Source organism: Elephantulus edwardii, unplaced genomic scaffold (genome assembly GCF_000299155.1).
Source record: "Elephantulus edwardii isolate Elephantulus edwardi_28Jun2011 unplaced genomic scaffold, EleEdw1.0 scaffold00106, whole genome shotgun sequence".
Classification (NCBI taxonomy): Eukaryota; Metazoa; Chordata; class Mammalia; order Macroscelidea; family Macroscelididae; genus Elephantulus; species Elephantulus edwardii.
The window spans coordinates 406,138-428,388 of NW_006399856.1; the positions used below are offsets into that span (position 1 = coordinate 406,138).

At 45.9% G+C, this 22,251-nt stretch overlaps 1 protein-coding gene across 1 annotated transcript; it reads right to left on the bottom strand.

Annotated features, from left to right (window-relative positions):
* Positions 1-2,626: 2,626 nt before the first annotated feature.
* PLCD4 (phospholipase C, delta 4) lies at positions 2,627-20,902 on the bottom strand. Its single transcript, XM_006891941.1, has 15 exons — positions 20,878-20,902; positions 20,586-20,744; positions 16,335-16,563; positions 15,137-15,272; positions 13,810-14,041; positions 11,422-11,623; positions 9,494-9,638; positions 8,316-8,468; positions 6,520-6,696; positions 5,080-5,236; positions 4,525-4,641; positions 4,115-4,287; positions 3,504-3,639; positions 2,813-2,962; positions 2,627-2,733 (listed from the first exon to the last, which is right to left on the bottom strand). The coding sequence occupies exons 1-15, from the start codon at positions 20,900-20,902 to the stop codon at positions 2,627-2,629; spliced, it is 2,298 nt and encodes a 765-aa protein (XP_006892003.1).
* Positions 20,903-22,251: the final 1,349 nt, after the last annotated feature.

A 22,251-nucleotide genomic window follows, 5' to 3' on the forward strand; every position in this document is an offset into this window, starting at 1 on the left:
AGTCTTAACATTTCTAGGTTGTCATCTCAATCTGCCCTGTCACTTCTCAGACCTCAGTCTCCTCTCCTTTGTCTCATTCCATTTTCATTTGGTGATTGATTCTCAAATAGACCCAGAAAGATCTGCCTTTTCTCTGTCCTTGAGGCTGTTGCGACCCTGGCCCCACTCCCTACTTCTGAGCCCTTGGTGTGTGTAGGCTACCATATTCCAAGCCTTCCACAGAAATCAGCTTTAGTTTACCATCAGTCCTTGGACTAATTCAGCAGCTTAATAGGAAATTTAAGGCATAAGGATGGTGTGAAAGGCACGTGATTGGAGAGTTAAATCTCTAATCTAGGAGCCTGTAGGTGCCTCACGATGACTATAATCAATCAGCTGAAATGAGACCCCTCTGCTCCCCATTGCTGTCGGGTCAGTTCCATCTCCTAGTGATTCTGTTAGACAGCTGAGCCATGTCAGGATTCCAGGGCTCTGATTTTACAGAAGCAAAATGTCACATCTTTCTCTGTGGAGTGGCTGGTAGGTTCAGACTGCCAACCTCTGAGTTTGGAATCGAGTGTTTAGCCACTGTCACAAGGGCTCCTAAACTGGGACACATGGGAGGTTTCTGATAATAATTGGACTCTCATCACCGTCAGTTGAAATCAACTTGACAGTTGACCTTTGCTCGGGTTTCTAAGGCTGTCCTCGCTCAAGAGAAGACTGCCCATTTCTCTCTGGAGGAGCTGCTAGTGGGTCTGGATCACCAGAGAGATAACTTCCGTTGGCCTAGCCGTGCGATTCCCTTCAGACTATGACCCCAGAGTTCACTAATTAATAGGCTCGACTCACTGTCATAGAGTTTGAACTGACTCATTGCTGAACTTCGAGTGGGTTTGTCAGAAGATTGCCTGTCTCTCCATGGAGCAGCTAGTGGATTTGAATTGTCTGCCTTTGGGTGGACAGTGCAGCTCCTTAACCCTAGGCTACCAGAGCTCCGTAATAATTAGTCTAATCAGACTGTTGTTGTATAATACAGTTGAGTCAAAACTGACCTCTAACAGGTTTTTGAGGAGTAAATGGCATGGGGGGACATTGCCCATCTTTCTCTCCTGCAGGTTAGCTGGTGGATTCAAACCATGTACCTTTACATTGGCAGTGCAATTCTTGGTAAGAAACTACACTGTAATCCTGAAGGCCGTTTTTCGAATCTGCTAGCTGCTCTGCAGGAGAGAGATGGGCCATCTCCTCCTGTCTGATTAACAGCCTCTGAAAATCTGCTGGAGGGTCAGCTAGGGGTCAGTTCCAACTTGATGGTCCTCAACAACAACAAGCCCCCAGAGCATCCTGATAATTAAATTAGACTAGGACAATGGAAATAACCAAGGTTAACCCAGTACATAGGGTCACTGTAAGTCGCAGGTGACTCAATGGCACGTAACAACAACATACTATATTGGGTGTTGTTTTTTTTATTCAAGCCTCTTGTTTAGAAGTCAACAAGACTTCGGGGAGGGCGTTAGTATTTAAAGTTAGTTGTTATTATATTTTGGAGGAACATTCTTCTTAGTGGTACAGCACTCTTCTGTCAATATGCTGTACTGAGGTAACCTGGGGTTGCTGTGATGCTGAGCCTTGTGCCATTGGGGTGTCAGATGCTGTAATGGTTACCCATGGTGGACAGTGTTTGGTAGAGCTCCCAGTTTAAGACAGGTTTGGAAACAGGAGTAGCATCTACTTCCTAAACAACATGCCTCCAGAAACTTTATTAAATTTTATAAGTGTCGATAGTTATAGAAAGGCTTCAGGCCTTTTGTTTATAGGGTCACTATGAGTTGTGCTCGACTAGGCGGCATTCAACAACCACCACCACCCAGGCAAACCAGGAGAATGGACGCCACATAGCCCTTTGTCTCTTCCTCTTGCCTTTCCCTTAACCAGCCTTTGTTCTGTGTCCTTCTAATGCAGCATATCGAGTTGAGGAGAAGAAATGGGCTAGGAACCTATTGCTTTTCTGCTTTTCCCCTTCCTACCTTTCTACCCAGATGTCCTACAACCTTTGTTCTCCTGTTCTTGTCCAACAATAAGACCACGTCCACACTGCAGTGAGGAGAGGTGTGTTTATTTAGGTTGGGCTAGAGAAGAGCAGTCCGGTGGGGCTTGGGACTGTCATGTTCTCTGAGTCATGGTGTCGTCTTGCTCAGCCTTTGCTTGGGGAGCCTGGAAGTTTCATGCATCCTTCCTTCCTTCCCTTAGCTCTGAGCTCTGAGGAAGACGTAGAGGGGCTAATACTTCGTTGGGATTCTCCAGCCCCAGGTTAGATTTTGGGCCGCAGTCTCCTTTTGAGCCAGGATTCATTTGGCTGATCAGCCCTAGATCTCGATCTAGCCGAGTGAGTGAACTGTGGCAAGAGGAAGGAGGAAACTCTATGCAGAGTCCAGAGAAAGGGCAGGAGTGATTCCATGGCAGTGCAGGTGAGAAAAGAATTAAAACCAAGCCCGAGGTTAGCTTGGGGGACGTTAACTGAGACTAGGAATGATGCAGAATTAAAAATTCCACCTCTGTTTGCCCTCAGAGCATCCTTCTATGTTTTGCTTTCCTCACCATCTAAAGCCAGCGCACCACCCTCCACATGGAAGTGCCCACGTCAGCCTTCAGCCTCCTCTGGCTCTTCGCGAATGCAGATGTGTACAAAGATGGAAGCTGGGTGGAGGCTGGTGCCATCCCTGGAGAGCAGGTGTATGTGGCGGTAGCCTGGGAAGGGACAGGAGAGCGACACTTAAGAAGGTGCTCTGAGGTGGCGTGCTGACCAGGAATCCGAGCACTGCCTCACCTTGTTGCATGCAGGTCCAAGGCAAGGTGTACTGACCAACAAAGTCATTTCGAGATTTCCAGTCATAATCCTCCACCACAAAACGGAGCAAGGCGAGTTCAGGCACCAGGACCCGGAAGGATAATGTCTGTCCCCAGTAAGGATTAAAACCTGAAGTGGAAGGAGACATCTCCAGCTCTTTCCCTTAGACACAGCGCCACAATTTCCATGGTTCTCTCATATAATTGTCATAGTAATTAGCATCTTACAGCCAAGGAAACATGAGAGCTCAGAGTGGTCATCAATGTGCCCAGCTCCCCAGAGCTTTAAGTGAGGACCCAGAATTTAGGCCTAAGATGCCCCAGCCTTTTTTTTGTGTGTGTTTAGGGTAACTTAAATCATTGCTGCTGAGTCAGAACAGGCTGATCATAGCTTACCCTCCAGCAGGTTTTCAGAGGCTGTAAAGTGGACAGGAAAAGACTACCCACTTTTCTTAGGAACAGCTGGTGGATTTGAACCACCTGCCTCTGGGTTGGCAGTGCAATCCCCTATCACTAAGCCATATGAACTGTCGCCCCAGCCCTTATTCTTTCTATGGTTCCACATGGGGAAGGGGTGACGTGGCCTATTTTTACTGGAGGGCAGGAAGGAAGGAAACCAATGGTCACGCTTCTATCTCCCCCTGTCCCCCCAGGACTGGCCAGTCCCTCACCGTTGTTTTCCACATAGCTGGTCTCCTGCCGGGCTGTGTCTGGGCGGACGCCAAAAAGCTCCACTTTCACCAGTGGATCCACAATCGACCCTTCTTTGATGTTGTCCACTTTGGGGAGTTGCTGACCACTGATCACCTGCAACAGAGCTCTGGAACCTCACTAGCCCCTGCTCAGCCCAGCCCACACTCCAGCCATCACCCCAGAGGAGGGAAAAGGGAAAGGACACAGGACCTTGGGCTTTAGCTATTGCTCCATGGCACTTATCTTTTCTTCTAGTAACCTAGCTTCAATTTTAAATGCACCCAAAAAGGATTTTAAAGTTCGAATTGACATGTATGTACCAAGTACTGTATGTAATACTTTCAACTCTGAGGTTGGTAGTATTATAATATTACCCTCAGTTTGCAGGTGAAGAGATTGAGGTATTGGAAGGTTAAGTAACTTGCCCAGCATTGCACACTAGTGTGTTTGGACCTAAACAGACTTTAGTCAAATAGCATCCTAAATATCATGCTTTTAGTCATGATATCCTGCCTCTCACACATAGATATCCAAAATCACCTCTTATCCCATTTCCTGACCTGCTCTCCAATTTTTCTCTCCATCATACCTGGATTAAGAGGGTCTGGGCCTTGAAAGGACTGATGGGCCTCTCCGGATGGAAGGAACTCTGGGCGTCACACAGAAAGTCTGGCTTCAGCACGTAGCCACAGCCGCCGTTCTGGCGGAATAACCCATCACAGATGTCCATCTCGAGCCCCGCAGTCTGCACATTCATAGCCACTGAGGGTGCCGGGAGACAAGAAGAGGGGTTCACCGTGGAATCCTTCCCACATCTCTTTAGGAAGTTACGAACCCTGGTATCGGCTGGAAGAGTGTCTGTTGGACACAGCAATGTCCAAAGGCATCTTTCCCAGCCTAGCACTCAGTTTGGAAAGCTACCCTGGCCCTGTTGCTGCAGTGAGCGTCTTTCCCACCTGCTATTCCTCCTCTCCTCCCTCCCAGGCCTCACCCCCTCACCCATCTGGCAGCCTGCATTCCAGAGTTCCTGGGGATTGAAGTTAGAAGAGTCCGTCCTCAGGCCGCTGGGATACACTCTGCTTAGCTGCCAGGTGTTGTGCTGCACGAACTCGTTGCCTGTAAATGGGATGCAGAGATGTGGAAGGAAGGTGCACGTGAAGCCCGCTTCCCTGAGCCCTGCCTGTTCACTCCTTTCCTTTCCACCATTCTGAGGCTGGATCTAGAAAGCCGCAAGGCACCGTTCCTACTCTGTTTCTGTTTTCTTCACTCTAGAGCCCTGACTCAATACCCGTCTCCCTGCCTAGGGAGCTCCTTCATCATCATCAGCCAGTCTCAAGGAACTCACTGGTAGTGGAGCTGATGCTGAATTCAGATTGCCAGAGGGGTCCGTCTTCGGGTTACCAGCACAACTCCCTACTGACAACACCACCAGCGCTAGGGAGCTCCCCAAGGTGCCTATTTCTCCTCATTTCCTTCTCCTCTTTCTTTGGACTCACGTGCCCTAGATCAGAGTGACTCCCTTTCCCTCCCCATCCTCTATCTTGTGGTCCTGACCAGCCTCCTTGGCGAGGTTCTTGGCCTTGGATTCAGAGAAGGACGATATCTCGTAGAAGCGGTAGTGCTCCCTCGAATGCGTGAAGTTGTGGAACGGGACATTTTTCAAGTAGACCACCAAGGCAGAGAGGGATGGACACAGCATGGACTTGGATTTCTAGACAAGAAGAAAGTAGAGAGGAAAATGAACTCTACAGTCTGAGAGGAAAGAAGGGGACTCGAACTCTCTTGTCCCCTCTGTAAGCCTCTGCCTGCTGCCTCCCCACTGCCTGCTGCCTCACATGCTTGGGCAAGACACGGGACCCAAGCTTGGAGATATGAGTCTGGACTACAGTCTGACAAAAAGCCTGTGAAAAAACATGAGAGAGAACATTTCTCTGAAAACCTGCATGACAGCAGGTTAGCACAACCCCCAGAGAGAACAAGATAAACTACTGGTATTAGCTGAGCCAAACAAGGGAACAAGAGACAAACACAAAGCTGGCCGACTTCAACCCAGATGCTGAAGGTTCCACCAGTGACACTCTCCGCCCTCTGCCTGCCTTCTCCACAAGATCACTGCACAGCAGGTCAGAGCATTGATCATCCCCACTTCAAAGCTTCCTCAGGCCTTCCTACTTCTGTTTGGCTACTTCTGGTCTTTTCTCATTCTTACCCTTTCCAAGAAACTTTAACTAAGCTCATTTATGCATACACACATCTATCAATGGTTTTCAAATTGGCCTAAAGAGATCAAGAAGTTGAAGAAACATGTCTTAGGAGTCACCTGGGGACCCAGGAGAGGGTCAAATGGGCGCTTCAGCTAGGAAAGTTGCACTGATCTATTTCATACACTGAGCTTCCATATACATTTCCTTTAAAAGAAGGATTTCACGGCTTACAGAAGTCAGGACGCCACAGCAATATACGTACATATAGTATGTTGTTACGTGCCATCAAGTCAGCTCTGACTCATAGCAACCCTATGGACAATAGCTCTGAATCCTGCTCTACCCTGAGCCAATCTCACTGTCTCTGACACCTACCCTTCAATACCCCAGTTACTGTGTCAATCCATTTAATTCAAGGTCGTCTTCTCCTGGGCTGTCCCTCTACCCTTCCAAGCTTGATGTCCTTTTCCAAGGACTGGTCCCTCCTGGCAACATGCACAAAGAATGTGAGACAGAGCTTTAAAATTCTTGCCTCTTAAGGAGCAACTTGGTTTCACCCTCTCAAGACAAAGCTATTTGTTCTCTTGCCAGTCCATGGAATGTTCAGCACTCTTCCCCAGCACCACGACACAGTACGCATGGTATAACATCATATATAGTGTTGCTATGAAAAGTCTCTTTCATTGGAGGAAGAGGGCACTTTGCTCCCTGGCCCATTACTTTGCTTGGCTAGTGACTCTTCATTTACACACCCTCAGTTTGAGGGGTTGACAGAGCACTCCCGGCTCACCTTCCCCTTCTTTTTGTCCTTACTCCGAGGGCTTAGCTCCTGCGGCTCAGGCTCAGGTTCTGGCTCCGACTGGGCCTCTAGCTCCAGCTCCAGCTCTGGCTCCTCCTCCTCTTCCTCAAGATCCTCTTCAAGCGTCCTTGACTTCTTTCCTTTCAGCAGGATCTTCCTTCGAAGTTCCTAAGGGACAAAAATGAAGGGATTTGTCTACTTACCTCTCCACTCCGGGATCCTCTCGGGGATCCTGGAGACCCCACTGCTCTCATCTCAAAGTCAGAGGAAGTAAATGATGGTCAAAAGTTCCCACAGGAAATTGGCTTCTTCATACATACAGTAGAGACTGCCCCATTGTTAAGCAATTTAGAACATTTCTACCTACATGGGGAAAATAAGACTTCCTAAATGGAATCCTTTAAAGTCATCTTATGAGGACTTTTGCTATCTATTAGTACAAATTATAAACTCAAATGAAAGTAATATTTACAAATCATTAAAAAGAAAGTAGACATGGACTTTTTTTCTTTTAAAAAACTAAACTTTATTAGGCTGAATGAAGGAAAAACTGCATAAATTAAAGGAGTGATTAAAAAAAATTCTTCAAGAAGCTGCACTGTAATTCCAGACATACATGGTTCAAATCCACCAGATGCTCTGCTGGAGAAGGAGGGACAATCTCCTCCTGTACCGGTCAGATCTGATTTGATGGTATACACACACAAAATAATAAAATTTTAAAATAATTAAAAAAATAAAAAAAATTCTTAAGACTATACTTTCAGGATCATTACTATAGTTTGTTACTAGAGAAGTTTCTCTGATTGTGTAGAGCACCGAAAACCACGAGGCAGAAGCTCAGCATTCTCTCCTGAGCATGAAGCTGGCTTTTCGTGTTGCTTCAGTGCAACCGCTATTTGCCGTTGAAGATTGTTCTTCTCTCCCATTACGGAGAGTTAGAGAGAGAGAACGCAGTCTGAATGGCTTTCGTTAAAAAAAACAAAAAACCAAAAACCGAAATTCTTTTTCCTGTTTGCCATTCTGAGTCTCCTCATTCTCAGGGTCACTTGTAAACACTCTTTCATTCCGAGGGTTGGAGTATAATCTGGCATGTTTTCAAGAGGACAATTAGGCAATAACAACCAAAATTGTTAGCATGCAAACTCCTTAAACCAGATGTTTTGCTTCTAGGAATCAACCATAAAAGTATAATAGAATAGGGGTGGATAAAGGAAAGGGAAAAGATCCAGTGTGAAAAACGATGGATACGAGCTTTGTAAGTAAATCAGTATAAAAGAAAATTTAGGAAAAGATGAAAAAAGCATAATAAATAGGCAAAGTTACAGGTACTAGGTAGTGAAAAATTATAAATAACCTGAATATGGGGAACTGATTAAATAAATTATGATCCATGGAATATTAAAGAACTTTTTAAAAAAATTTATATACATACACACACACACACACACACACACACGTACACACACACACACACATCTCTCCATGAAAAGACACCCATAACAGCTTACATGTAAGATATATGACTAGGACATAGAACCATTATCACATTCATGGGGTTTATTTTATGTGACTAGATAAACACATATGTGCACAATATAAGCATTTATAATACCTGTTGGTTGGCTTTTGCTGTTTTTTTTGTTTTGGTTTGGTTTTTTAATTCTTTGAAGCTGTCTCTGAGGATACTAAAGATCAAAGTAGTCCATGAAAGAGTGGGCAGAAAGGAGCAAGAAGAAGACCGGGAAGCCCCAGAAGGGCCTAGGCTGGGGGAGCCGTGTTCCTACCTCAGGTGATGGCAGCTCGACGGGCAGCAGGCCATCCAACGTGGTGCTCAGCAGCTGTTCTCCCAGGATCTCGGTCAGATGGTGCGCCATGACCTCTTGCTGCTCCAAGCTGCAGTGATTCTCCAGGGACAAGATGACTGGGTAGTCTGACGTCTAGGGGTGATAGGGGCGGACAGATGTTCGATGGTTCTAAAGGCCTGTAACGTCTTCTCCAAGCACCTGCTTCCTAATTCCCATTAGTCACTTACTCTTCTGAGGACCCTGATTTTTCAGCTGCTCTAATCTCATTATTAGGGTTCAGGTCTTTTGTTCATAGAATCACTATAATCATAGTTGACTTGGCAGCACCTAACAACAACAATAACAATCCCATTATGGGTGCATTTGTGCCTGAGGTCTACCCCTGGAGCACTCTTCACATCGTGAGACCCCAAATCTCATATCTTGGGCAAGTCTAGACCAGGCTCCTGCAGACCTTTGAGCTTTTAAGCTGAGAAAGAGTGGGAAGTCTCAGCCAGTGCTCTGATTACATATTCAGGTTACATTGTCACGGTTTTACCTCAATTTCTATCCCTCCCAGGCCTCTGTTGCTGTTATGTGTTGCGGAGTCAGCTACTGACTCATAGCAACCCTATGAACAATGGCTCTGAACCTTACCCTATTCTGAACCAACCCAACTTCACCGTCTCTGATGCACTTGACCCCACTGCTAAAGTCACTATCTGTTTCCTTATCCATTCTTCCCCAGCTCCTTGCTTTTGGAAGTAGTAGTTATTAAGAGTTACTATCAGCTAGTTGTTGTGTACCTTAGAGGTGGAACCGACCCATAGCTGACTCTCCAGTGGGTTTTCAGAGGCAATTAATTGCATAGGAGGAGAGTGATTGCCCGTTCTTCTCCTGCAGAGCGGCTGGTGGCCTTGAAACTCAACCCTTTGGGATTTCAGTGCAGCTTCTTGCCTTTATGCCACCAGATCTCCCTTGTTACTATCAGCTAGTAACTACCTCTATAACTAGTAATTAATGACAGCACATTCAACATCTATTCATAATATAGAATTCAACCTGGTGCTTTGCAAAAAAAAAAAAGCTCTTGCTCACATCATGTCATGTGACACTCCCTCTCCCCTCCTCAGGCTCAGATCCTCTTGCCTTTCCAATACTCCCAGCTGGACTCCTACCTGGAAGGCATACTGAGCAACCGTGGCCAAGACATCTTGGAACAGGATTCGAGAAGTCAGGGTGTGTCCATGGTAAACAATTGGGTCCCCATTAGGTCCATCCCAGACATCCACCTCCACGCAGCGGCATCCCCGCCTCAGCGCCCTGCAAGGACCCAGCCCCCAGGGACAGCAGAAGTGAAGGTCTGATCTTTTTTTTTTTTCTATAATTATATTTTATTAATTTTCATAAACATTTACAGAGATTTTGGGCTTCCACTCATTCATTGTTGCACTATTCTCTCTACCCTCCTCCCAGTTTGTTCTTGTCCAAATGCCACAGTGCTTGTCAAAGCCAGTTCTGATTAATCTTCTTTGTCAGTGTGATCTTCAACCTTGAACCCAGGGAATTCCTCCTTACTGTACAGAGCAGTGCTCACTAGCACTGAGCCCTCAAGATCTCCTAAAGCTGCTTCTCCATGGGGCCTTCTCTGCTGTACCTTATACAAATCATCCACAATCGTCACCGTCATTCCTCATTAGCTATCACATGTTGTTTCATGATACTTCTAGTATTCAGTTGTATGTCACTATACAATTCAGGATTATTCAGACTCCAGTTAAACTTTATTTTCTCAAATAGACTGTAATTTTCCTAGGGCAGAAACTAGCTGTTTCATTTCATTTGTCTTTATATCCCAAAAAGCTACATTCAGTGCTGGTATTTCAAAGATACTTGACTGCTCAAACTAATCCATAATTAATGACAATTTAAAGCAGCTGCTTCTTACTGTCAAGAAGCCCTGGTAGCACAGGTCATAATGTCTCCAGCTGCTAGCAGAAAGATCAGCAGTTCGAATCCATTAGCTGCTCTGAGGAAGAAAGTTGGGTTCTTATTTTTATTGTGTGCCATCAAGTTGGGCTGACTTACAAGTGGATTTTCAGGGGCTTACCACCCATCCTTCTCCTGCAGAGCAGCTGGTGGAGTCAAACCTCATGCCTTTGGGATTGCAGAGTAGTTTCTTACCACTAGGCCACCAGAACTCTCTGGTGGTGTGGTGCATAATGTCTCAAGCTGCTAACAGAAGGATTAGCAGTTCAAATCCATTGGCTGCTCTGAGAAAGAAAGTTGAGTAGTCTCCTCCAATTGAGATTTATAGTCTCAAAACCCAAAACCCAATGGAGGGTCACTCTGAGTTGATAACTGACTCAACAGTAGTGGGTTTACCTACTGTCAGGTCCCTATGTGGCGAAACAGTTTACATAATTACTAGCCTAAAACGTGGTAATTTGAACCCACCTGGCAGTTGCTGATTGCCTTCAAGTCGAGCACGACTCATAGTGACCTTATGAACAAAAGGCGTGAAGCCCCTCTACAACTATTGGCATTTATCAAAGTTCATAGAGTTTCTGGAGGCATGTGGTTTAGGAAGTGGATGCCCCTCCTGCTTCCGGGCAGTACCAAAAAACCTGGTGATCTGTTTCCCTTAAGAACCTTAGGGACTGGTCCTTCCTGTAACTCATGGAATTTATACAACTTGGTTAGTATTGACCCATTTTATCCTCATAACAACCTAGACAGACGAGGCACTGTGTTATCTTCACTTTGCAGATGAGGTTAACAGACATAAAGAGGTTACAGAGTAGGAGCTAAGATTTGAACTCAGTCAGTCTGACTCAGGAACCCATGGTTTTCATTCCTATGCCCTACTGTCTTCCATTTACCTGTAGATATAAATCTGTCAGGCTCCTGAGTTTCAAGAGTTTTGTAACTTGTAAAAGAGAAGCTCTGTTTACCCACTGCGTTCATAATTATCTTTCCCTGCAGTCACCAAGACCTCCTCCAGGTCTCTCAGGTATCCTGGGACTCCTGTCTCCCCTTCTCAAGGGGACCCTCCTCCTTCCGCAGTTCCCCACAGGCGCTCCCTCTCCCTCCTCACCGTACGTACCGTATATATCCCTCAAGGCTGCTCTGGCCACAGAGCTGGTCGCCCACCAGGTAGGTGTTGTGAGAGGAGTTGATGTAGTAGTGGCTCAAGGGCTGGCTCATATCCTGGTAGACGGGGCGGCAGGCAGGGTTGAAGATGTCTCCGTCCTTGGAGCAGAGGTAGTTGAGGAAGCCGTCCATGCTCAGCACGTGCCGCCGTTTGCCTAGGGTGCGGGGTGGGGCAGCACTAGAGTCAGAAGCTCAGAGTGGGGTTCCTAGTGTTAGGCTGAAAACTAAAGTGGACGTTGAAGCTCAACTCAAAAATCCTATGTCAGGATACTTTCCAAAACAAGAACTCAAAAAATCCTGTTAGGACATTCCCCAGAACCAGAACTCAGAAAATCCTATGTCAGGACATTCCCCAGAACCAGAACTCAGAAATTCCCATATTAGGACTTTTTCCAAAACCAGAAACGTTATGCACCAATAAGCTAATGCAACGTCAAACTCATCTCACAACTCCCTAAAACACACTTGCTAAAACCCCATATAAACCCCCTAAGCCCAACCCCCAGTGCTACTCCCCTTGCTGAGTAGTCCAGCACGCAATAAACTTGGAGAATTCTTCTTCCTCTAACATGGCATGGTTCTTGGCTTGAATCTGAAACCTTTCACCTAACACCTACAACCCCTCCTGCACCCTGCCCCCCACACCCCTTTCTGGACACCTGCCTTCCAGATGGTGGCCACTTCTAATTTTCAGATCCCAGACTTGTCCCTACTTAATGTCTGTTTCAATCACCCTCACCCTGTGAAAGCTTCAAAGAGGATCCATCCACATCATTCTAGATCATCAGTGTCTAACACAAGTGTTAGACAAGGAGAGAAGCATTCTAGTCTGCACTGCCTCTCACCTTCTATGAATACTGAGAGCCCTGAATGTGCCTTTGCACTGAGCAACGAAATTAAAAATTGAATTTCACTAATTAAAATTTAAATCGTCACACTTGCACACTTACCACTCTTTACCTGAAGGAAAAGTTCTGCTAGGACCCCTCTTACTAGTTCTCGTTCTACTCATTGCCCCTGAGTTCAGAACCAACTCCCAGCTGACCCTATAATGGATTTCCAAGTCTACACAATCACCCTGAAGGAGACAGCTGCCCACCTTTCTCCCACTGAGCCACAGGAAGATGTGAACTGCCAGAGAGGGTTGATCTTTGGATTAGCAGGGCAACTCCCTACAGAAAACCAGTGGGGGGGGGAGGGCGTCATTATGAACTGGAATCAACTTGATGGCAGTGGATTTAAGTTTTTTTTGTGTGAGGGGTAAAACAAGGTGTAGGAAAGGCTTTGTAACAAGTTTGTTATTAATAATGGCATTTCCTCACACTCTGAAGGAAATAGGAGATGTAGGGTAGGAGGAAGTTTACAGGAGGGATAAAGGGGGAAAGATTTGGGGGCAGAGAAAGGTTGGGGTTTTTTTTGGTTGGGTTAAGATTTTTTTTTATTTATTTATTTTAATTTTGTGTGCGTGTACCATCAAATCAGATCTGACTGGTACAGGAGGATATTGCGCCTCCTTCTCCGGCAGAGCGTCTGGTGGATTCGAACCGTGTTCCTCTGGGATTGCAGTGCAGCTTCTTGCCACTAGGCCACCAGAGCTCCCCTAAGATTTTTTTAAAATTCCTTTTTAGTATTTTTGTGTGTGTGCCATCAAATTGGGTCTGACTGGTACAAGAGGAGATTGTCCCTCCTTCTCCAGCAGAGCATCTGGTGGATTTAAACCACGCACCTCTGGGATTATAGTGCAGTTTCCTGCCACTAGGCCACCAGAGCTCCCTGAGAAAGTATTTTTAATTGTACTTGTTAACAGCTAAATGGTTGGCTGTCTCATCATCCACCCAGCCAGGGGCTGACTAGCTTCCTGGCTCCTCAACCAGCCTTATTCACTCAAGAGCCACTCAGAAAATATTGAGGGAGTCTGGGAAAGAGAAGAAACATGGCACGCAAAGGACAGCAAACAGGAGCCAAAAACAGTAAGTAGAGGAACAGGAGTAATCTATACTGGGGAGAGAAGAGGCCAAGGCCAAAGGACCAAGAGTCTTCCTTTTCCATCAAGGCCACAGGTTAACATCAGGAAGAACTTTCTGGAAGTGAAGTATAAGAAACGTGAGGCGGGTGTCTGTGGCATCTTCTTCCTCCTGAGAGATCTAGCATTACAGAGAATGGCTCCATCTTTCCTAGGGAGGGAAAGCTTGCACTTCTCTAGGGGAGTAGCTGAATGAGATCAGGGAGCAGAAGAAAGCAGGGGTACATTCAGTCTGCCTTGAGTTAGACAGAAGGCTGCTCATCTCTGAGATTTCCTAATCACGGCCTCCTCTCCCTCCCATCTCTGGTGCCCTCTTACCGCTCTCCGAAGGCTCATGACGGGCGATGAGTTCCAGAGCAAGGTCAGGAGCTTGGTCTCCTTCTTTCTGCTCCTCTCGGAGGAAATCCACAAATTCCAGCAGGGTCAGTTTCTGTCCGTCAGCTGAAAAGTTGTCAAACAGTTCCTCCACCTCAGCTCGCTTAGTCAATGCCTTGTAGAACTCCACAAACTCTTCTCCTTCCAGTGTCCCAGACTCAGACTTGTCTGCTGCCTGCCAGAGAGGGTTTAGGGGAGAGTGAGCAAACTCTAACCAGAAAACGGATGGCCTGGAAGAGACATTTTACATTCCATGCTGGAAAGCTCCAAGCATATGTTCACAAAACTCCCAAAGAGCTTCTGATACTTGGTGTTCATGGAAAAAGCTTCAGTAAGTGAAAGCCAACTTTTCTGCCATAGTACTTTCTACTAAAAAGTTTTCAACTAGAAAGAACTCGGTGTCTCCAAGGTCCCTAGAGTATCAGAAGGTCCCTCCTCCTATTTCTTCACATTCCAGTTGGAGTTTCCCATTTACTGAGCACCTCTGGTGGCAGTGATGCCTCATGTTTGTGCTGCTGAGCAAGAGGCCACTGGTTTGATTCACTAGCTGCTCCGAGAGATAAAGATGGGCAGTCTCTTCCTGCAAAGATTTACAGCCTCCAAAACCCGAGGGCCACAGTGAGTTAGAATTGACTCGCTGGAGGTGGGTGACAGTTTGGCCATGGACAGCAAAGTTCTCGAGTCTGACACAGTAGCATGATTGTCATAGTTGATATGTAGCATGATGGTAGTTGCTTTTGGTTTGATTCTGACTCACAGTGGTCCTTTGTGCAGGGTGGAGCTGCTCCATGTGGGTTGTTGTTTTTGTTTAATTTTATTATTGTGTGTGTGTACTGTCAAACTGGATCTGACCGGTACAGGAGGAGCTTGCCCCTCCTTCTCCAGCAGAGCGTCTGGTGGATTCAAACTGCACACCTGTGGGATGGCAGTGCATCTTCTTGCCACTGGGCCACCAGAGCTCACCTCTATGTGGTTTTTAAGGTGGCGACCTTTCAGAAAGATTGCCAGGCCTATCTTCTGAGGTACCTCTGGGGAGGTTTGAATTGTCAACCCTGTGGTTACAAGTTGAGCGCTCAACCCTCTGTGCCACCCAGGAACTCAACTTTCCAATACTGAAGGGTACTCCCCCCATTCCCCATTGTGCATGGCATGATGTTAGCGCACTTTAGTGGAGATTTAGCAAATTTAAACTACTGATTAAGGCCAATGCTTTTGGCTGAGGGGACCGTGGCCTGGCTGACTCTTGCAAATCCTTCCCCAGCAGACTCACTTGGAAAAGCTGGAAGGCATACTCTTGGTCCATTTCCACATTCATCAGGTGCAGCAACCGCTGGACTTCTCGAAAACTCATCCGGCCATCCTGGTTCTTGTCTCCGCGTTGGAACCAGTCGCTCAGCCACCCAGGTCTGAGTCAAGGAAGAAGCACTGTGTGCATATGTATATGTGCACACAGCTGTGTGCGTTTCTAGATCAACTTCTTTCCCTCATCTTTCTCTCTCCCTTGCCAATCCATTCTCCACACAGCTTCTGGGTAATCTCCCAAATAATCTCCTTAAAGCAACAATCTATCTTGCTGCTGCATGGCTTAGGAGCCTGCAGGGACCTCCATCTTTTCTGCAGAAAGAATTTCAAATTCTTCAACACAAAAGTAAAGATCCCTTTGTTCCCTGTGATCCCACATTTCTGGCTCCTCCCTGTATGTCAGCTACACCCAGCAGCTCCCAGGTCTCGGGTGACTCTCTCTCCTGCTCTTTAGGGTCCTCAAGGCTTTCGCTCAAGATGCTTTCTCAGCCTGAAGTGCCCTTCCTTCTTCATGATGAAATTCTACTCATTTTTGAGGCCCAGTTCACATGCCCTCTCCTCCCTGAATCTTTCAGGATGTAAGCTGGAATTATATATTTCTCCTTCCTTTGAACACCCAAAAAGAGTCTAAATTCCGTACTACCTGTGGTGGATTACTTCTCACGATTCCATTCCCTCCACTGACTGAAACAGTATCTGGTTAAATCATTGACATCATTAATTTCTGTACCCCTAAATCCTGGCATAGTGCCTTAGGCGTTGTGCTGAACAGGTGGTGAATGAATGAATGGACTGGAAGGCGAGTACAATTCAGGAAACTTGAAGTGAATTGTGTTCCCAGCCCTCTAGTGGCTGCTTCTCACAGCTATGGTTGTTACTCAATGCCACCTGGTACCTTGTTTGGTCTTTTATCGTGAATTATTCTTTCTCCTGGGGAGGGGGTCTCGATTCACACCTGGACTCCTGGTTATCTATGCCTTTGTAAATCCTAGTACTCAGCCCTCCCTCAGAATCCTGAGCCTCCTATGGGGCCCTGCCCATTCATTCCATCTGGGCCTTTGCAGCTCCCTAGCTCTGCACCTCCCTCCATCTGTCTGTCCCTAGTCCTGGAGCATATGACTCCCTCAGTGACCTCCACCCCCACCCTGATTCTATCCTGCTGATACTGGTCTAGCCGCTCCTGTTGGTCCAAGCTAGTGACGACGTCCACCAGCAGCTGGAGCCCACGCATCCAGATCTGGGCCTCCTCAACACTGTTGGCCACCAGGTCCAGGTTGGAGCGGCGGCCATGGAAGACAACAGTGAAGCCCTGCTCCAGGGGGAGCTCCTCTGCCAGGCTGCGCAGCAACTCGGACTCATGGCCTTCACGCACCGTCTCCACGTCGGAGATTGAGACTGCCAAAGAAGTGGAGGGGCAGACACTAAAGAGGAGGGTCGACCAGGTGGCGGGGGCCAAGGGCCAAAGACCAAGGACCTACACCCCTTCATTTTTGTGAGGTCGGAAGGAGGAGCAATCCCAGCCTCCCCAGCCTGGATCCCCAAAATCTATAGTGCAGGCTTGCTTCTACAGCACATACACTAGAACAGGAACTACCCAGAGAAGACTGGCATGGGCCCTTCACCAGGATGACCCAAGCCTGAGGCCCCTGGGACTTAGGAGGACACATGATCATTGCTCTTTTCAGGACAAGGGGTTTGCGCTGGGGAGTGGCAAGACCAGGCTTTCAGCCACCAGCTGGCAAATACCAAATGACTTAATCCCTCATTTTAAATAATGGATGGTCCTCATTTATGGTCTTTTTTTATGGGGATTGCAGGAGGATTGGAAGGGCTTAGAGATGGAAACACAGTTGAGAGGTAGAATCAAGTTACATCAAGACATTATATACTGAGTCCAATTCTTACATTCCAGGTTTGAGGGCTTCCTCTTTCCAGAATGTCTAAGAGGGAGCCAGACAAGTTCTTTCTTCCTGTTATCTTAGCAGAGCTGGTTCGGATCATGAGCCTTGATTCTGTCCTTATAGCCGACTGCTTTAAACGTGTCCTGTGATCTTTCCAAAGCTATTATAAAGGACCTCTACTAGGGCCACCATGAGTCGTACGTGACTCGACGGCACCTAACAGCAACAAAGTGTCCTAGTGGTAAGGAGCTGCACAGCCAACACGAAGGTACATGGTTCAAATCTACCAGCTGCTCCTTCAGAGAAAGATGAGCAATCTCCTCCCATGTGATTTATAGACTCTGAAAACCTGCAGGAGGATCAGTTATAAATTGATTCTGGATTGACAGCACATAACAACAACAACAAATCCAAATAATTTTATTAATAAAGCACACAGTGTTAAAATATTTATATTTATAATAACAAAATAATTTATCATAATAGCTAACATTTATGAAATCCCTCAGTTTCAGGTGTTATGCTAGCTAGTTATGTTATGCTAGGATGATGACAAATAAGGATGATGGAAAAGGAATTGACACCTTTCAGCTGGTGGTGTTGAAGAGCACTGAACATGGTTGACCAAGAGAACAAACAGATATGTCTTAGAGAGAGTGCAGCTAGAGTCCTCTTGGAAGGCAAGAATGACGAGGATTTGCCCCACATACTTTGGGCAAGTTGATAGGAGGGGCTCTTCCTTGGAGAAGGATATTATGCTGGAAAGAGTGGAGGGTTGGCGAAGGAGAGAAGACCCTTGACCAGGTGGCTTGACACAGTGACTGCTGCAATGGGCTCTTGTATGTCAGGAAGTGTGAGGATAGTGCAGGATAGCATAGAGTTCAAATCTTTTGTTCATGGGGTTGCTACGAGTCATACTTGACTTGACGGCACCTATCAACAACAACAACCACCTGGAAAATTACAGAGTCTCAACTGAGTTAATGTATAAAGCTCAGATTAATAGCAAGTGATGGGAAAGACTATCACCTGAATCAGACGCACCTTAGTCCTCAAACTGACATCATTACTCCTCAATAATTTGGAGAATTCCCTAACAGCCGATTTTCCCAGTGCAATGTATCTCCATACTGTGTAGTCACTGTTCTATAGATGAAGAAACTGAAGCCTGAGTTCTGAAACTATTAAATAACTTGTCTAAGTTTACTCAGGTAAAAAGTAATCAAGCAGAAGTTGCAATTGAGGCTGGAGGATGCATGATATTAAGCTCTTATGATAACAAGATATAGTTTATGATTTAGTGACCTTTACTATGTGCATGGCAGGAATCAAATTGGTTCGAGCTGGTTCTGTCATGGTCAATGCATCAGAATCAAAACAAATCTGAGTTTGTAAAATGTGAGTGCACCAGGATGATAAAGAGAATGGGGACTATTACGAGTAGAAGCCTTGAATATAAGACTTGAAGAACATGTACTGAGCCCTTACAAGAGTCCAATATGGGTATTTAATTGGATTACTGCTGAAATTGTGGAGAGCTACACACAAATCTGCAGTTAGGGACCTCTCCAAATTATTGAGGAGTAATGATGTCAGGTTATGGTCTTTCTGATCACTTGCTATGCATCTGAGAACTGGACAGTGAATAAGGATGAAAGAAGAAGAAATTATGAAGAATTGAGCTATGGTGTTGGAGAAGAGCAGTGAACATCCCAAGGACAGCCAAAAGAATAAACAGATATGTCTTGGAGAGGGTGCAGCTGGAGTCCTCTTTGGAGGCAAGAATGATGGCTTTGCCTCACACACTTTGGGCATGTTGCTAGGAGGGGCTATTCCTTGGAGAGGGACATGGTGCTAGGAAGGGTGGAGGGTCAGCGAAGAAAAACCCTCAACCAAGTGGATTGACACGGTGACTGCTTCAATGGGCTCTAGTGTGTCAGGAAGTGTGAGGTTGGCACAGGATAGGGCAGTGTTCATATCTGTTCACAGGGTTGTGATGGGTCATACTTGACTCAATGGCACCTAACAACAACACACATTCAAAGTGGTAATGCCAGCTGCCACATTAAAGGGGGACCACTGTTTCCAACTCTACTTGTTAAGGGATTTTGTAGGTATGCAATGGTGACTGCCCTTGTTTTCTAAGACGGAGATTAAGATCTATCAGAGCATTGTCCTAAAATTTTTGCTATTCTGATTATCATTCCAGTCAGCTCACATTTTTTGGAAGCAGGAGTAGCACCCACTATGTAAACAACATGCCTCTGGAAACTCTATGAACTTTGATAAATGATGATGGTTATAGAAAGGCTTCAGGCCTTTTTGTTCATAGGGTCACTATGAGTCATGCAACAACAAATCAACAAACTCACGTTTTACAAATTTGGGTGCATTATGGTTTCATTTTGTTGACTATGAATGAACTAAGGAGAACTAGTCTGAAGCCCTGATGCCAAGGTTTTTTAAATCCTTTACATGCAGGAGCCAATTGAATCAGAATAGCAGCCTTAAGAAAAAAAACAAATAAATGTGTTGCATTGGGAAAATCTGTCAAGTGCTAAAAAGCCACGATGTTAGTTTGAAGACTAAGGTATGCTTGATTCACGCCATATGCTATTTTCAATTGCTTCATATGCACATGAAAGTTGGACAATGATTAAGACCAAAGAAGAATCAATGCCTTCGTATTACTGTGTTGGTGAAGAATACTGGATTTCCCATGGACTGCCAAAAGAATGAACAAGTACTCCTCAGAGACATGGATAGTACTGTAAGCACGCTGTCAGGAAAGGCCAGGCTTTGGGAAAAGACATCACGCTTGGGAAAGTAGAGGGCCAATGAAAGAAAGGAAGGCCCTTGAGGAGATGGAATGACCGTGACTACAATACTGGACTGAACACAGTGGAGATTCCAAGGTTGATGCAAGACGGGCCAAGGTTTTGATCTGCTTTTTTTCCAAGGATTGCTCTGAGTTATAGTCAAAGTCAGCTTAATGGTATCTGATAACAACTGTGTTAAGCTTTTTTGGGAGCATAATGTTTGACCCTAGATTCTTCCCACCAAAACTGTGGGAAGTGATATATGTTGTTGTTGTTATTGTGTGATATATATTCAAAGTGATTGGATCAGCCACAATGATTGAACTAGATACTATTGGTCAAGAGGTTGAGCTGCTACGCAACATGCATATTGTCCTTGTTTTCTACGGGGAGATTGAGTTTCTAGCAGAGCTTGACCTGTCATTTTCCCCTATTCTGGTTAGTGTTCGGCTCCACTCACATTTTAAAAACTCAGTTCCAGTTTGGACTCATTTTGCTGGCCATTGCTGAACTGGCCTGAATCAGTTTCAAGCCCTAGTTACAATCTCCGTTTTACAGACACAGACCTAAGATACAAATAGGGACAAAGCAACAGCAGACTGCTGCTGGATCCTGGTTCCTTCTCTGTCCTCAGGCTGCTGGGCTCCTCAGGGTTCCAGCCTACCACCTGCCCACCCCGTCTCTCCACATCACTCACAGCTGGGCTTGGCTCGCCACCCCATCTGCCGGGAATGCCAGACTGTCATGCCGTCTTCCTGAAGTCTGAAGTATCTTAACTTCTTCCAGTTTTTGGACCTCACCTTGCGCATCTGTGTGCCTTCCTGCATCAGCAGCAGGTCTGGGTCAGTGGGCAGCCCTGTGCAGAAGTAGGCAGTTAGCTGAGGGCAGGGGATGGAGCCAGGGGGAGCTCTAGAGCAGAGTCCAGCCTCCTCCTCCTTCTCCTCCTCAGGCTGTCTCCCCATGCCTTCTTTCCCTTTAGGGGTACTCACGGATTCCTTGCAGTAGGGATGCCATCACCCACTGCTCCACCAGCTGGCACCAGAGTCACCTAAAGGAGCAAGGAGGTGCAAATAGTTGAATCATGGTGGTCTTCGATTAACAGAACAAAGGAGAAAGAGAAGGAAACTTGTTGCCTGATTGCCAACTGTGTGTTAGATGCTTCACCTATAACAATCTGTAGCTATGTTTGCCTCTAACTTAAGTTTGGTGACGTGGAGGCTTAAAGAGGCTAAGGAACCTACTTCAAACCACAGAACTTAAACCCAAGAATGTCCTATCTCAGAATCCCTGCTATTTCCCATAGAAGTCTAACCAGGACCTTTACTAAGCACACTGTTTCTCCTCAATAACTCGGCATCTACTAGGCAACCTCACACAGACTGCTCACTTCTCATCTCTCATTACCAAGAGCCCCTGTCTTGTTGGTTACCCCCTTCCAGAATCAGGAAGTGCCTCACATCCTAGCCTTCTTCTATTCAGGTGGCATTTTCTCAGTATCCCTGCCCTGGGAGCCCTTGTCTTGCTTGAGTCCTCGTATCTTATCCAGTTCCTGAAGGGTCAGGAAAAGCATCTCTTTCCTCTTTTCTACACTTAGTGCTTTACTTAGCTAAGTGAGCTGTCTTCCACATCCACATTATAAAGCATATTTGATTTATTCTCACAATTTTAATGCATTGAGTAAGTTATATGAGTCTCAGAACTGGATGTTGATGTTTTCTCTGTTGTTATGTACTGTCAAGCCAGAACTAATTCTACCTGACCCTCCAACAGGTTTTTAGAAGCTATAAACTGCATGGGAGGAGACTTCCTATCTCTCTCTCTGGAGCAGCTAGTGAATTTGAAGAACCTGCTTTTGGGTTGGCAGCACCACATCTTACCCACTCATCCACCAGAACTCCCTGCAGTTTTCTCTAATATGCTGTTCAATTTAGGACCTAGAAGAAATCCTTGAGTGAAGCAAATGGTTAAGTGCTCAACTATTAGCAAAAAAAGAAATTGATATTTCAAAGTTACCCAGAAGCATCTCAGAAGAAGGGTCTGGAAATCTGCTTCCAAACATCACAGCCTTGAAAAAGAAAAGGAACAGAGCTGTTCTGCATAAGTGGGGTCACACGGGGTCACCATGACCCTGAATCAACTTGACAGCAACTAGCAATCAAGTTAACAAGAAGCCTCTGAATTATGGAAATCCTAAGTCTCTGTAAACTTTCATGAAAATTAATAATAGGTGGGCTGGGCTCCTGCGCGCACTGAAGCCGAGCGTCTTCCTGACAGGAAAACCTTGGGGGGGGGGGAATTTAAACATTAAGAAATTTGAGGATCTTGTGAATCTTTAGCCGGAAAACTGTCAAAACTTGTGATAA

Bases quoted from the DNA above. Each gene is read 5' to 3' on its own strand.
- PLCD4 (XM_006891941.1), bottom strand. From the start codon at position 20,902: ATGGCATCCCTACTGCAAGGAATCC. The intron at 20,745-20,877 runs GTGAGTACCCCT...ACTTCTGCACAG, and splicing joins ATCCCTACTGCAAGGAATCC to GGCTGCCCACTGACCCAGAC. The intron at 4,642-5,079 runs GTCAGGACCACA...TCCCATTTACAG, and splicing joins GAACCTCGCCAAGGAGGCTG to GCAACGAGTTCGTGCAGCAC.